At 40.8% G+C, this 18,522-nt stretch overlaps 2 protein-coding genes across 2 annotated transcripts in view; one reads left to right on the forward strand and one right to left on the reverse strand.

Moving 5' to 3' along the window:
* The window catches only part of LOC133639870 (collagen alpha-1(IX) chain-like), a 27,584-nt gene extending 22,936 nt beyond the window's left edge, over positions 1–4,648 (reverse strand). The window contains exon 1 of the mRNA XM_062033534.1: positions 4,628–4,648. Coding sequence (XP_061889518.1) covers positions 4,628–4,648 — 21 coding nt within the window. The remainder of the gene's footprint in view (positions 1–4,627) is intronic.
* LOC133639668 (uncharacterized) lies at positions 1,857–12,021 on the forward strand. The gene is made up of 2 exons (XM_062033172.1): positions 1,857–2,388; positions 6,865–12,021. The coding sequence occupies exon 2, from the start codon at positions 7,128–7,130 to the stop codon at positions 9,621–9,623; it is 2,496 nt and encodes an 831-aa protein (XP_061889156.1). The 5' UTR covers positions 1,857–2,388; positions 6,865–7,127; the 3' UTR covers positions 9,624–12,021.
* Positions 12,022–18,522: the final 6,501 nt, after the last annotated feature.

The raw sequence follows: 18,522 nt of genomic DNA on the forward strand, positions 1-18,522 counted from the left end.
ACATACATACCTACGAACATGCATATGTATGTATGAACATGCATATGTATGTATGAACATGCATATGTATGTATGAACATGCATATGTATGTATGAACATGCATATGTATGTATGAACATGCATATGTATGTATGAACATACATATGTATGTATGAACATACATATGTATGTATGAACATACATATGTATGTATGAACATACATATGTATGTATGTATGTACGAACATACATATGTATGTACATACATATGAACATGCATATGTATGTATGAACATGCATATGTATGTATGTATGAACATACATATGTATGTATGTATGAACATGCATATGTATGTATGTATGAACATGCATATGTATGTATGTATGAGCATACATATGTATGTATGTATGAACATACATATGTATGTATGTATGAACATACATATGTATGTATGAACATGCATATGTATGTATGAACATGCATATGTATGTATGAACATGCATATGTATGTATGAACATACATATGTATGTATGAACATACATATGTATGTACATACATATATACATACATACGTATGAACATGCATATGTATGTATGTATGAACGAACATACATATGTATGTATGTATGAACATACATATGTATGTATGTATGAACATACATATGTATGTATGTACATACATATATATGTATGTATGTATGTATGAACATACATGTGTATGTATGAACATACATATGTATGTACATACTTACATATGTATGTTCATACATATGTATGTATGAACATGCATATGTATGTATGAACATACATATGTATGTATGAACATGCATATGTATGTATGAACATGCATATGTATGTATGAACATACATATGTATGTATGAACATGCATATGTATGTATGAACATACATATGTATGTATGAACATACATATGTATGTATGAACATACATATGTATGTACATACATATATACATACATACATATGAACATGCATATGTATGTATGTATGAACATGTATATGTATGTATGTATGAACATACATATGTATGTATGTATGAACATACATATGTATGTATGTATGAACATACATATGTATGTATGTATGAACATGCATATGTATGTATGAACATGCATATGTATGTATGAACATACATATGTATGTATGAACATACATATGTATGTATGTATGTATGAACATGCATATGTATGTATGTATGAGCATACATATGTATGTATGTATGAACATACATATGTATGTATGTATGACCATACATATGTATGTATGAACATACATATGTATGTATGTATGTATGAACATGCATATGTATGTATGTATGAGCATACATATGTATGTATGTATGAACATACATATGTATGTATGTATGACCATACATATGTATGTATGAACATACATATGTATGTATGAACATACATATGTATGTATGAACATACATATGTATGTATGAACATACATATGTATGTATGAACATACATATGTATGTATGTACGAACATACATATGTATGTATGTACGAACATACATACGTATGTACATACATATATACATACGTATGACATGCATATGTATGTATGAACATGCATATGTATGTATGTATGAACATACATATGTATGAACATGCATATGTATGTATGCATGAGCATACATATGTATGTATGTATGAACATACATATGTATGTATATATGAACATACATATGTATGTATGTATGAACATACATATGTATGTATGTATGAACATACATATGTATGTATGTATGTATGAACATACATGTGTATGTATGTATGAACATACATATGTATGTACATACTGAAAGATATATATATATCTTCATATATCCATATTTTGTGTTACTTATTAATTTTCATAGTCATATTACATATAGCTAATGTTCCATATTGTACTCTTTGCTTTTCTTTTAATCCCATGACAAAGTGCTCGCACTTGGGCCGGCCTTGAAGTAGAAGGCAGAGAGGAGGAATTCCTCCTTCCTGTGCTTCCCAGGCCGACTCAAGATAAGAGACAATGAGCATGTGTTTGAGGTGAGACAAGTGAGGGCGGGGGGAGATACTGAAGAGGAGAGGGCTTTCCGGGAAGTTTTCAGATCAACTGGGGCTACGCATTTGGATGTGTTGTTCGAGGCTGGTCTCTATTCTCAAATATTTGACAATAAAATATGATAAATACCTATTCTGTGATTGGTGTATATTAAAGATCAGTTTATGTGTCATCTAAGTAACTTGGGACTGACCAGCGTTTTACATCCCACTTGGAGGAACATCTGGTCAAACGCAACAATTTGGGGGCTTCGTCCGAGATGACACGCTGACAATTGGACCTTCTCTTGCAATCTTCTGGACAGACTCACATGGCCAAAACATAATTCAAGGTAAGCAGAACCTTTCTTTTTAGATAAAATCTGCATTAGGAGTCTGCCCAGAAGTCTGTAAGTTAAACACTGCTTTGTACCCCAGACACAGAATGGTGATTTTGATAGATTGATTGCATTTTTGCCGAGCCTGCCATTGCATTAAAATTGTAAATAGGTGGTCAACTCACGTCATTGTGTCTCGATTACCGTGACGGGCAGTTTCATTGACGAGTGAACTAATAGTTGGGTGTGGCTCACCCTGGGTAGTTGGTCGCCGCCTAAAAGAGTAACGGGTTGGATGCCCATCATATGGTACAGTAAATACTCCCCGGTTGTGAGATCCCTGTTGACATTTTTATGTGCACACAAATTAAGGATGGGTCGGAGGCCATTTGTAAAATACAATAAATACTCCCTGGTTGCGAGTTCCCTACGGCATTAACGTGTGCGTTAAAATTAAGAAACGTACGGGAGGAGGCCCTTCTGTACCATATGATAAATTCCACGGCTGGAGGCCATTTGTAATAAATACAATAAAGATTCCCCGGTTGTGAGGTCCGGGCGACACTTTAGTGTGCGCTAAAATTAAGGAAAAATAGACACAATGGCCAAGGAGTGTGACAGAAAAGAATGTGATGACGGCTGGGGAAAATGTGATGAATCATTACTGTTTAATAATCAATTGAATGCACTGTTGTCGACAATGGAATTAGCAAGTAGAGTTTAAAAAGAAAAAAAGAGAACGTTCCTTGAAAGGGTTAAGAGGGAGTTTACAATACTCGAAAAGTTGTGAACTCAAACGTCAGGTAAAATAAAAAATAAAATAAAAAAGTAACTGGAAGTTTTATGGTAAAGTGAAACGCAGAGAGAGTGCTTACGTGTGTGTGTGTGTGTGTGTGCGTAGGGCTGTAGGCACTTGCTTGTGTGTGCGTGAGTGCTTACACGTGCTTGTGTGTGTGTGTGCGCTGGTGAAAATGGCCAAGGAGGGTGACAGACAAGAATGTGATGACGGCTGGGGAAAATGTGATGAATGGTTATCGTTCAATGATCAATTGAATGTGCTTTTGGTAACAATGGAGTCCGCGGGGAGAGACAAAAAGGAACGAAGTAAAGTAGTTAAGGAGATGACTCGAGCACAGGGCGAGGAACCTAACGGGTTAAAAGAAGGCTTACAGAACTTATGTGCTCGAGAATATAAGCGTTTGACGAATGAGAAAAGGAAGCTAGAGGGAATTCGAGTAAGCGGGAGTTACATGGAAAAAAGAAAAGCTGCTAAAGAAATGAAAACAATTGAGATAAACATGAAAAAATGGATTGACTGGTCTTTCGCCTGTCGCGCATGCGCAAGACAATTCAAACGACCCGCCCAGACTTTGACTAAGCCACCGCCCTATGACGTAAAGCCGGAGGCATCTTTATACCCACTTTTGACAGTCACAGGAGGAGCCCTGGTGGTCGAAACAGAAACAAAGCTCTCTGGTCCACCCCCTACTCCTGTGACAAATGAGGGCGGTGCTCACACAGCCTCTCTAAGATTGAACCCTCCTCCAAAACTAACCCTGTCTCCTGAGTGTAAATCACCTCTGGTGCCTAAGCCCCAAAATAACAGCCACCCAGCGGAAAACCTCCCGAGTATGCCTAATCTTACTAGACAGCAGATAATACATGAGTCAACGCAAAACTCCTCACTTTACAAGCCAGACCATTTTGTTGCCATAAACAAATGCCCTCCCCCAGTAGATGACAGTCTCTCACGTGCACATCAGACATTCTTGAACAACACACAACAGAGCCAGACTTTGTGGTCTCCTGTAACCGTTAATGGCTCAATGGAAGGCTACATTGACCAACACCCACATGAACCACATGCATACAACACACAACAGAGCCAGACTTTGTGGTCTCCTGTAACTGTTAATGGCTCAATGGAAGGCTACATTGACCAACACCCACATGAACCACATGCATACAACACACGCTTAAAAAAAAAGCTGGAGGGACACGCATATCCACTTTTTCCTGATAATAGCGGCAGATTCCAATATAAGCCTTTTGCTGTTGCAGACATGCAGGCCATTGTTGACAAACTCCCACCTGTGTCTGAAGGTGGGAGTCTTTGGCTTAATACGTTAGACAAACTAACAGCAGGATACACACTCTCAGTAGGAGACTTTAGGGGCATTTTGTATCGTTGTGTTTCCACACAAGATGGCCAAAATATGGAACAACAAGCAGGATTAATGGCTGAACCTCAGACCCTGCCAATAACACCATACATTCACGACATAGCTACTGCGATGCGCAGTCTCTTTCCTCTTCCGTGTCAAAATGCCACACCCACTTATCAGTGGAAAGATGGTGAGTCACCTTATGTATTCATAAGCCAAGCTAAAGAGCAATGGTCACGTGCTACAGGTGTGCACCCCAGTAAAGAAGGGGAACACCGACAGTTTTTTAGACGGGCCGTACTTGACGCAATGCCAACTGTGGTGAAAAAAAGGATGGACGCTAATCCTGATATACCAGGAGCTGACGGTGCTACCTGGGAGAGGCACCTTATCCACCACATGCAGAATTGGACTAAGCAAGATGAAAATGATAAGGCTGAGGACAGAGCAGTAAGGAAACAACTCCTTAATTTACAAATTGATGTAGCAAAAATGTCTAAAGACCCTAAAGGTCACAAATCTGCTAAAGTGTATTCGGCAACGGGTGAACTTGCTTTTGAACTACAAAAGATGGAGGAAAGAATCCTCAATAAACTTGAAACCAGACCCTCAGGCTCAGGTGGTGGACGCGGCGTTTCAAAGTCAATCCGGGGAAGAAACTGTTTCGGCTGTGACCAGCCTGGTCACTGGGCTCAAGACTGTCCCAACATTTCCGAACAGGAAAGGTTACGTCATGCCGCCAGACGAGGCCGCAGCAAAGGGCGTTCACAACATAGCTCCTTCCAGCAGCAGCCACAACAGCAACAATACCACGCCCCCAGGTCCGCCTTAGCGCCTGGCGCCTCCGCCTACTTCCTGGGTGACGACGTGGACCAAGGGGGGGTCTTCTGAAGCTGCCCACAGCAGGAGCCACAGCAGGAAATACAGACAGGCCCCCTGCTGGACATAGTTGTCAATGGACAATGTTATCAGTTCATGATTGACACTGGCGCTACACATTCACTTTTGAATGCAGTAGTTCCAAAGAAACTGTGTGCTTCCTTTTTAAAGGTTGAAGGCTTTGCTGGGGTCACAAGGATGTTACCTGTCACCAAACCACTTCCGGTTCAGATTGCTGGACACTCGCTAAAGCATCCCTTCGTGGTTGATCATCACACACCTTGCCTGCTCGGTAATGATCTGCTTTACAAACTGTACCCTGACATCCAATATCGCACAGAAGGAACCTTCCTGGTGTTACCTGACGGCACTACCACCAAGCTGCGACACCACTATAAAGGCTCCTCCATGTTTGTGCTCATGCCTCAACCTGAGGTACCACAAATGGCGGACATCTACTGGACACGCCTCCTCCCGGAAACAAGTGAAGGACAAGGGCTGCTCCTGCTCTTCTATCAGTGGAAGCCCTGGCTGACCGAGCTGCGTCCGTATGTACCACCACCTGATCCGCCACATGTCACCTTATATTATGATCGCCAATCTGATGAAAGTTACCAAGAAGGTTTTGACACCATAGCAGGGAAAGAGTGGCCTTTGGCCTACACTCACATCTATGCTGGAGCTCAGGGTGTGTCCGCCCATGTCGACTTCACTCCTCAACAGAAAAAATGGTATAAAATGGACGCTACGGCGGTTCCACATTGTTCTCTTGCTCTTTGTCCCGCCTACCAAGCCAAGGACTTGGGTCCAATGACAAAACAGGGAGTATCTGCCACTGATTGGGTAGACACCCAAATACCACACTTGCAACATTCTGACTCAGTTGATATGTTTCGTATCTCCTGCTCTCAGACTGCTGACCTCGGGGTTCTACAACATCTTCAGGTCACTCGAGAGCATGAGCAAGAACGAACAGACCATCCTAAAGCTGCTGACATGTTAAACACCCTCCCACTGACCGTTTGGTCTCAAGGTCCCACAGATGTTGGTCTTGCTGTCAATGCGTCCCCTGTCTCTGTCAAAATTGACACCAGTAGTGTGGTACATGTCAGACAATACCCACAAAAACAACAAGCCATAGATGGCATTACAGATACCATCTCAGGCCTTAAACAATCTGGAGTATTGGAACCCTCCACCTCTAAATGGAACACACCTATTTTGCCTGTTCCAAAAACTGGCACATCTGTGTACCGGATGGTACACGATCTTAGGGCCGTTAATGACGTCACAGTGACCCCTCCCATACCTGTTCCTAACCCTTACACAGCACTCACCCATCTGACCACTGCACACTGTTATTTCTCTGTCATTGACCTAGCGAATGCTTTCTTTTGCATCCCTATCGCTGAATGCATCAAACATGTCTTTGCTTTCACCTTTCAAGGTCAAAAGCTGCAGTACTCCCGCCTCCCACAAGGTTGGAAACTGTCGCCTGGCCTTTTCAACCAGCAATTACGAGACGATCTGGCCTCAGTGGAGCTTCCTGACGACACATTTGTTGTCCAGTATGTAGATGACATACTCATCGCTGCTCCTTCTCCTACCTCATGCCTGGCGGCCACCCTAGCTGTTCTTCAGCGTCTGGCCTCAACGGGATACAAGGTCTCTCGTAAGAAATTGCAGGTTGCCCGTTCCCTTGTTCATTTCATGGGGCGGGAGATCTCCTCAACGGGGGTCTCCCTGTCCTCTGACCATCGCCAGTCTATCCTATGTCATCCTAAACCTTCTTCTGTCAAACAATTACAGTCCTTCCTTGGATTGGCTGGTTTCAGCCGCTCCTACATTCCTTGTTTTTCCTTGAAAACAGCTCCTCTTCGTGCCCTCCTCCGCACTGCTGGAGTCCGCAACTCAAATGCTGCCCTCCAGTGGACGGTTGAGGCCGAACAAGCTTTCATTGACCTCAAGCAACATTTGTCTTCTGCTTCTGCCCTTGCAGTACCAGACTACAAACTACCCTTCTACTTAGATGTTTCTGAGAGTGAAGGTACTGCTAACGCTGTCCTTTTTCAGAAACCTGAAGGGGGAGGTATAGGGGGAACGCGTTGCGTTTTAACCTACACCAGCATTCTGCTTGACCTATCTGAACTTCGACATCACACATGCTCGCAACATGCTTCCACTTTGGCAAAACTGATTGACAAAACGGCACACATTGTCATGGGACACCCACTTACAGTACTGACAAACCACACTGTCATTGCATATGTATCATCACATTTGTTTACCATGACGCCACTCAAACAACGCAGACTCATGAAAATTTTGCAACAACCTCACATAACTTTTACACACGAAGGAATCAACATGGCTGATAACATAAATAGTGGAGAACTACATCACTGTGAGGAGAGAGTTGCTTTGACTGAAAAGATAAGACCAGACCTGTTGACCACACCCATCCCAGGCTCCCACTGGCTGTTCACGGACGGCTGTTGTTTCAGACATCCTCTAAAGGGATTGCAGGCAGCTTGGTCAGTGGTACAGCAGTCCAGCTCAGGAGAATGGGAGACCTTGGCCACCCAGACACTTGACGAACAGCTGTCGGCACAAAGAGCTGAACTTGTGGCTTTGACAGAAGCCCTAAAGCAAGGAAAAGACTACGAAGTGACTATCTTTACAGACTCGGCTTATGCCTTCATGTCAGCTGTCATTGACCTTCCTAAATGGAAGAGAAATGGCTTCCTGACTGCTGAAGGACATCCGATTAAATACAAGACAGAAATGGAAGCACTGGAAACAGCGCTGCTCCTACCTAAAAGGATAGCTATTGTCAAGTGCAAGGGACACAGTAAGGAAAAAGGGACAGTAACTGATGGTAACAACTTTGCTGACTCCGTAGCTAAGCAAACTGCTGGCTATGACAAGACTGGAATTATCATGACTGCCACTGCCTGCCAGACAGAACTCCTACCTGCCCTGTCTGATAATGAAATCAGAAAACATCAGGAGCAGGCCTCACCACAAGAGAAAACTTTGTGGCTGAGAAGAGGCGCTAGACAAGACCCGACAGGTCTTTGGCGAGGGCCAAATGGTCACCTGGCCTGGCCCCCAGGAATTAGACAAAAAATGCTCCGATGGGCCCACGGTCCCGGACATGTGGGGGCAAAGCAAACAAAAGCGAACTTGTCACTATGGTGGCACCCCTATTTGGAGAACATTGTGGACAACCACGTCAGATACTGCGATATCTGCCAGGACTTTAACCCCAGACCAACACTGAAACCAGAAATGGGGACTTTCCCCATTCCGGCACAAAATGGTGAAGAATGGACGATCGATTACACTGACATGATCAATCCGGTACAAGGGAAAAGGTACTTGCTAACTTGCGTTGACAATTACAGTGGATGGCCGGAAGCAACTCCAACCTCAAAAGAGGATGCAAAATCAGTAATTAAATGGCTTGTTAATGACCTAATTCCCCGACATGGTTTCCCCAAAAAGATTAGGTCAGACAACGGCACCCATTTCAAAAATACTCACCTAGCCTTGGTCGAAAAGGCTCTCGGACTAGAACACAGGTTTGGTTCGGTGTACCATCCTCAGTCCCAAGGTAAGGTCGAGAGAATGAACCAAAACATCAAGACAAAATTGGCAAAAATCTGTGCACAGACCAAATTGAAGTGGGTTGACGCGTTACCATTGGCTTTAATGACCATCCGAATGTCCATGAACAAAACTGGTTTTTCACCCTATGAACTGCATTCAGGTCAGCCCTTCCCAGGACCAGCTGCCTCCCTGGAAGGAAGAATCAGCGTAAAACCAAAATGGTACTTTGAACAAATTCAGAATTTGTGTAATAATTTCTCTGCACAGATTCGTGGACAACAATCCACTCCTCCAGGGACCCTCCCTCCCGTAGAGTGGGTCAAGCTCAAAGTCATCAAACGCAAGTGGACGGAGCCCAGGTGGACTGGTCCCTTCAAGGTCGTGGAACGGACGTCTCACGCCCTTCGACTAGCTGGTAAAGGGGACACCTGGTACCACCTCTCCCTCTGCACTCCTGCTGAAGAACCTGACAGATCACCAGCGGATGTCATTGCTGACATAGCCACATCATCTGCCCCACTCGACCCCCTAGCAGTGCCTTTTCAGCCTGAGGCAGCTGAAGAAGAACGGGAGCAGAAAACGACTCATTTTTAGTGTGTGTGTTAACGAAGTAACACACATAAGGGGTGACCGTGCTAGTAACCTCTCCCCCTCTAGGTCATAGAAGAGCGAGGCTTTAATTACACACACATAATCCTACAGCCCAGAAGACGACGCTGAGAGAGAGATTTTCTACCTATATTACTCTTTTTAACTTCTATATTGTATATCCTTATTTGAGACCAGCCTTTATACTCGAAGTTATCCAATTTCTCTTGCTTGTTTTCAGCATAACTATCTGTGTCGTTATATTAAGTGAAAAGTTTGATGTTTATCCCCGTTTCGTTACCTGAATTACTCTGATTTTGATAGACGAAAAGCAGGATGTTACGCCCAGAAGTATTTCCTGACGGATTGGTGTTTAGGTTTGTTCTACTGTTCTTGTGCCTCAGTCCTTCCTTCCCGACGACAGTGACTGACAAGTGTCTTAGAACATACGGCGGACTTGAAATAGACTGGGTTAGGGGGGATAGCAAGACTTATTTTTTTGACCTGTGCAGTGTGATTAATTGCGGGGGAAAAAATAGTTTGTACCGTGGTAGTAACCTCTATCTTTGTGACGACATAAAACTGAATCATTGGTGTCGGAAGCAGACAACTTACTCTAGTGGGTGGTGCCCCTCATGGACGAGTGTAACCCACTACACAGGGCCCTCTCTTTACCATTACCGCCTACCTCTACTATTAGAAGTTATTCAGAGAGGGATGACCTTTCAGAGGAATTTTGATCGTTCCCAGAATCCCCTTGCACTTACAATTATCGGAATGGGTGTTGTGCCAAGTCCCTTTTATGTTGTTTTGGGGGTTGAACAGGCTGGTACGGACCCTAAAGGGATTATTAAAATTAATATCCTTGAGAGGGCATTAACTACCTTTGCCCCCTCTGTAGCACCTAAAGTGCCACTCCACCTCGGTGACGTTACAAAAGCTCTCACATCTGTGTATACTAATGACATCACCACTGAAGACCTGGTAGCTTTGACCTTAGGAGCAGGTGCAGGCAACCTATGGCTCAGGTGGATGACTAGCATGGCTAAGAGCCAAAACCTGGGTGACTGTGTTGCTTGTTCCGCTGGACGTCCTTTTCCCCACACTTACCCCGCCCCTTTTAAGTTGACTGACATAAATGGCTCAAACTGTCTTATTTCCTTGTTCTCTGAACCCACGCCACCAGGGTGCGATTTGTTGGCTAGTGTGTACCCTCCTGTTGACAATTCCACCCGACTTCTTCCATTTGTGGCCCAAAAGCTGAATTACACGTGTTTTCAATTCAAAGGACCCTCTTCGTCCCCCAACAAATTGGGTGACATTAACCCTTCCTGGTGCACCACACTGATAGATGGCTCAAGGATAGGCCCTTGGGCACGAGCTGACTTATTCTGGTATTGTGGGGAGCACAGATTGTACATTAGAATCCCAAAGTCATCCGTAGGGCTTTGTGCTATGGTTAGACTGGTGACCCCACTCACCCTAGTGGGTACCAAATTAACTCCCCTTGTAACTCCTGTCTCAGCGGCCTCTCTAACTTCTCGCCGACGCCGCCATGTTTTATCTCGAAGGAGTGTAAAGGGCTCCTTTGATCTGATGAGAAACCCTGATGGTGTTTACTTTGATGCAATTGGACAACCAAGAGGGGTCCCCTCACAACACAAATTGTGGTGTGAATCCTGTGCAGGTTTCGAGAACCTTCCTATCATTGGTGCTATTTTCCCTGTGACTGCTACTAAAAATGTAGAACGCATTAACTATGTTTTTTATAATCTGTTGAGACTGACCAACCTGACTCGTGACGCCGTTGAGGGACTTGCTGAACAACTTGCCCCGACCTCTCTCATGGCCATCCAGAACCGCATAGCCCTTGACCGCATCCTAGCCAAGGAAGAAGGCGTGTGTGCAATGTTTGGTGACCAATGCTGTACCTTCATTCCTAACAACACTGCACCAGATGGCTCAGTTCAGAGGGCCTTAGAGGGCCTCCAGGCCCTGTCTAAGGAACTTACTGAAGTTTCAGGGGTCTCTGACCCCTTTAAAGATTGGCTCCAAAGCACATTTGGCAGGTGGACCGACCTAATTAAGTCTGTCCTGGTCTCCATTGGAGTTTTCTTGGCCATTATAGCCTCTTGCGGTTGCTTTATCGCCCCTTGTGCTAAGTCTCTATGCACCCGCATCATTGTTAGAGCTGTAGAAGGTCAACCCCACCCTGTTTCTGGGCTCGTTATGTCCTTGAAGGGGGTCAAGCAAAATGGAGACTTTCGAGAATTATTGGTTTCCTTCCCTGACCATGACGACATTGACGTGGACTCCCTCCATCTATCTTCCATGTAACTATGCTGTTGTTTTTGCTAGCTTGAAAAAAAAAAAAAAAAAAAAAAAAAAAAAAAAAAAAAAAGAACACAGCACCTACTTTAATGTAGGGCGTGCTTTAGAGGTGTTGCTCTCGTAGGAGAGATCTTTTGGATAAGATCTGAAGGGGGAATTGAAAGATATATATATATCTTCATATATCCATATTTTGTGTTACTTATTAATTTTCATAGTCATATTACATATAGCTAATGTTCCATATTGTACTCTTTGCTTTTCTTTTAATCCCATGACAAAGTGCTCGCACTTGGGCCGGCCTTGAAGTAGAAGGCAGAGAGGAGGAATTCCTCCTTCCTGTGCTTCCCAGGCCGACTCAAGATAAGAGACAATGAGCATGTGTTTGAGGTGAGACAAGTGAGGGCGGGGGGAGATACTGAAGAGGAGAGGGCTTTCCGGGAAGTTTTCAGATCAACTGGGGCTACGCATTTGGATGTGTTGTTCGAGGCTGGTCTCTATTCTCAAATATTTGACAATAAAATATGATAAATACCTATTCTGTGATTGGTGTATATTAAAGATCAGTTTATGTGTCATCTAAGTAACTTGGGACTGACCAGCGTTTTACATCCCACTTGGAGGAACATCTGGTCAAACGCAACAATACTTACATATGTATGTACATACTTACATATGTATGTTCATACATATGTATGTATGAACATGCATATGTATGTATGAACATACATATGTATGAACATGCATATGTATGTATGAACATGCATACATATGTATGAACATGCATACGTATGTATGAACATGCATACGTATGTATGAACATGCATATGTATGTATGAACATACATATGTATGTATGAACATACATATGTATGTATGAACATACATATGTATGTATGAACATACATATGTATGTATGAACATACATATGTATGTATGAACATACATATGTATGTATGAACTTACATATGTATGTATGAACATACATATGTATGTATGTATGTATGTACGAACATACATATGTATGTACATACATATATACATACATACCTACGAACATGCATATGTATGTATGAACATGCATATGTATGTATGAACATGCATATGTATGTATGAACATGCATATGTATGTATGAACATGCATATGTATGTATGAACATGCATATGTATGTATGAACATACATATGTATGTATGAACATACATATGTATGTATGAACATACATATGTATGTATGAACATACATATGTATGTATGTATGTACGAACATACATATGTATGTACATACATATGAACATGCATATGTATGTATGAACATGCATATGTATGTATGTATGAACATACATATGTATGTATGTATGAACATGCATATGTATGTATGTATGAACATGCATATGTATGTATGTATGAGCATACATATGTATGTATGTATGAACATACATATGTATGTATGTATGAACATACATATGTATGTATGAACATGCATATGTATGTATGAACATGCATATGTATGTATGAACATGCATATGTATGTATGAACATACATATGTATGTATGAACATACATATGTATGTACATACATATATACATACATACGTATGAACATGCATATGTATGTATGTATGAACGAACATACATATGTATGTATGTATGAACATACATATGTATGTATGTATGAACATACATATGTATGTATGTACATACATATATATGTATGTATGTATGTATGAACATACATGTGTATGTATGAACATACATATGTATGTACATACTTACATATGTATGTTCATACATATGTATGTATGAACATGCATATGTATGTATGAACATACATATGTATGTATGAACATGCATATGTATGTATGAACATGCATATGTATGTATGAACATACATATGTATGTATGAACATGCATATGTATGTATGAACATACATATGTATGTATGAACATACATATGTATGTATGAACATACATATGTATGTACATACATATATACATACATACATATGAACATGCATATGTATGTATGTATGAACATGTATATGTATGTATGTATGAACATACATATGTATGTATGTATGAACATACATATGTATGTATGTATGAACATACATATGTATGTATGTATGAACATGCATATGTATGTATGAACATGCATATGTATGTATGAACATACATATGTATGTATGAACATACATATGTATGTATGTATGTATGAACATGCATATGTATGTATGTATGAGCATACATATGTATGTATGTATGAACATACATATGTATGTATGTATGACCATACATATGTATGTATGAACATACATATGTATGTATGTATGTATGAACATGCATATGTATGTATGTATGAGCATACATATGTATGTATGTATGAACATACATATGTATGTATGTATGACCATACATATGTATGTATGAACATGCATATGTATGTATGAACATGTGTGTGTGGCAGGACGTGTGGTTCCAGGATCGGACTTCATAGTCATATGGAGTGGCATCGTCGTCAGCAACGATAGCCACCGACCAGAGCAACAAAATGGAAGCTACGTCATCTTCGACTACGATGGACCGCCTAAGCATGTATGTATGTATGTATGAACATACATATGTATGTATGTATGAACATACATATGTATGTATGTATGAACATACATATGTATGTATGTATGAACATACATATGTATGTATGTATGAACATACATATGTATGTATGTATGAACATACATATGTATGTATGTATGAACATACATATGTATGTATGTATGAACATACATATGTATGTACATATGTATGTATGTACATATTTATATAAGTGTGTTCATACATACATATGAACGTACATATGTATGTGCATACATACATATGAACATACATATGTATGTATGTATGTACGAACATACATATGTATGTACATACATTTATACATACGTATGAACATGCATATGTATGTATGAACATACATATGTATGTATGTATGAACATGCATATGTATGTATGTATGAGCATACATATGTATGTATGTATGAACATACATATGTATGTATGTATGAACATACATATGTATGTATGAACATACATATGTATGTATGAACATACATATGTATGACTGTGATGATGCAGTCGTGCCTCACCACACATTAACCTCACCGCACGCCACTGCTACATACATACATATGAACATGCATATGTATGTATGAACATACATATGTATGTATAAACATACAAATGTATGACTGTGATGATGCAGTCGTGCCTCACCACACATTAACCTCACCGCACGCCACTGATACATACATACATATGAACATGCACATGTATGTATGAACATACATATGTATGACTGTGATGATGCAGTCGTGCCTCACCACACATTAACCTCACCGCACGCCACTGCTACATACATACATATGAACATGCATATGTATGTATGAACATACATATGTATGACTGTGATGATGCAGTCGTGCCTCACCACACATTAACCTCACCGCACGCCACTGATACATACATACCTATGAACATGCATATGTATGTATGAACATACATATGTAAGTATGTATGAACATACATGTGTATGTATGAACATACATATGTATGTATGAACATACATATGTATGACTGTGATGATGCAGTCGTGCCTCACCACACATCAACCTCACCGCACGCCACTGCTACATACATACATATGAACATGCATATGTATGTATGAACATACATATGTATGTATAAACATACATATGTATGACTGTGATGATGCAGTCGTGCCTCACCACACATTAACCTCACCGCACGCCACTGATGAAGTGAAGTGAATTATATTTATATAGCGCTTTTCTCTAGTGACTCAAAGCGCTTTACATAGTGATACATACATACCTATGAACATGCATATGTATGTATGAACATACATATGTATGACTGTGATGATGCAGTCGTGCCTCACCACACATTAACCTCACGCCACTGATACATACATACATATGAACATGCATATGTATGTATGAACATACATATGTATGTATGAACATACATATGTATGTATGAACATACATATGTATGACTGTGATGATGCAGTCGTGCCTCACCACACATTAACCTCACCGCACGCCACTGATACATACATACATATGAACATGCATATGTATGTATGAACATACATATGTATGTATGAACATACATATGTATGTATGAACATACATATGTATGACTGTGATGATGCAGTCGTGCCTCACCACACATTAACCTCACCGCACGCCACTGATATATACATACCTATGAACATGCATATGTATGTATGAACATACATATGTATGTATGAACATACATATGTATGACTGTGATGATGCAGTCGTGCCTCACCACACATTAACCTCACCGCACACCACTGCTACATACATACATATGAACATGCATATGTATGTATGAACATACATATGTATGACTGTGATGATGCAGTCGTGCCTCACCACACATTAACCTCACCGCACACCACTGCTACATACATACATATGAACATGCATATGTATGTATGAACATACATATGTATGTATGAACATACATATGTATGACTGTGATGATGCAGTCGTGCCTCACCACACATTAACCTCACCGCACACCACTGCTACATACATACATATGAACATGCATATGTATGTATGAACATACATATGTATGTATGAACATACATATGTATGACTGTGATGATGCAGTCGTGCCTCACCACACATTAACCTCACCGCACGCCACTGCTAGATACATACCTATGAACATGCATATGTATGTATGAACATACATATGTATGACTGTGATGATGCAGTCGTGCCTCACCACACATTAACCTCACCGCACACCACTGCTACATACATACATATGAACATACATATGTATGTATGAACATACATATGTATGACTGCGATGATGCAGTCGTGCCTCACCACACATTAACCTCACCGCACGCCACTGATACATACATACCTATGAACATGCATATGTATGTATGAACATACATATGTATGACTGTGATGATGCAGTCGTGCCTCACCACACATTAACCTCACCGCACACCACTGCTACATACATACATACATATGAACATGCATATGTATGTATGAACATACATATGTATGTATGAACATACATATGTATGACTGTGATGATGCAGTCGTGCCTCACCACACATTAACCTCACCGCACGCCACTGCTACATACATACATATGAACATGCATATGTATGTATGAACATGCATATGTATGTATGAACATACATATGTATGACTGTGATGATGCAGTCGTGCCTCACCACACATTAAGCTCACCGCACGCCACTGATACATACATACATATGAACATGCATATGTATGTATGAACATACATATGTATGACTGTGATGATGCAGTCGTGCCTCACCACACATTAACCTCACCGCACGCCACTGATACATACATACATATGTATGAACATACATATGTATGTATGAACATACATATGTATGTATGAACAAACATATGTATGTATGAACATACATATGTATGACTGTGATGACTCAGTCGTGCCTCACCACACATTAACCTCACCGCACGCCACTGATACATACATACATACGAACATGCATATGTATGTATGAACATACATATGTATGACTGTGATGATGCAGTCGTGCCTCACCACACATTAACCTCACCGCACGCCACTGATACATACATAAATATGAACATGCATATGTATGTATGAACATACATATGTATGACTGTGATGATGCAGTCGTGCCTCACCACACATTAACCTCACGCCACTGATACATACATACCTATTTCCATGCATATGTATGTATGAACATGCATATGTATGTATGAACATACATATGTATGACTGATGATGCAGTCGTGCCTCACCACACATTAACCTCACCGCACGCCACTGATACATACATACATATGAACATGCATATGTATGTATGAACATACATATGTATGACTGTGATGATGCAGTCGTGCCTCACCACACATTAACCTCACGCCACTGATACATACATACATATGAACATGCATATGTATGTATGAACATACATATGTATGTGTGAACATGTATATGTATGTATGAACATACATATGTATGTCTGAACATACATATGTATGACTGTGATGATGCAGTCGTGCCTCACCACACATTAACCTCACCGCACGCCACTGATACATACATACCTATGAACATGCATATGTATGTATGAACATACATTTGTATGACTGTGATGATGCAGTCGTGCCTCACCACACATTAACCTCACCGCACACCACTGCTACATACATACATATGAACATGCATATGTATGTATGAACATACATATGTATGACTGTGATGATGCAGTCGTGCCTCACCACACATTAACCTCACCGCACACCACTGCTACATACATACATATGAACATGCATATGTATGTATGAACATACATATGTATGACTGTGATGATGCAGTCGTGCCTCACCACACATTAACCTCACCGCACACCACTGCTACATACATACATATGAACATGCATATGTATGTATGAACATACATATGTATG

This window comes from Entelurus aequoreus, linkage group LG22 (genome assembly GCF_033978785.1).
Source record: "Entelurus aequoreus isolate RoL-2023_Sb linkage group LG22, RoL_Eaeq_v1.1, whole genome shotgun sequence".
Lineage (NCBI taxonomy): Eukaryota > Metazoa > Chordata > Actinopteri > Syngnathiformes > Syngnathidae > Entelurus > Entelurus aequoreus.

Bases quoted from the DNA above. Each gene is read 5' to 3' on its own strand.
- LOC133639668 (XM_062033172.1), top strand. From the start codon at position 7,128: ATGGGGCGGGAGATCTCCTCAACGGGGGTCTCCCTGTCCTCTGACCAT.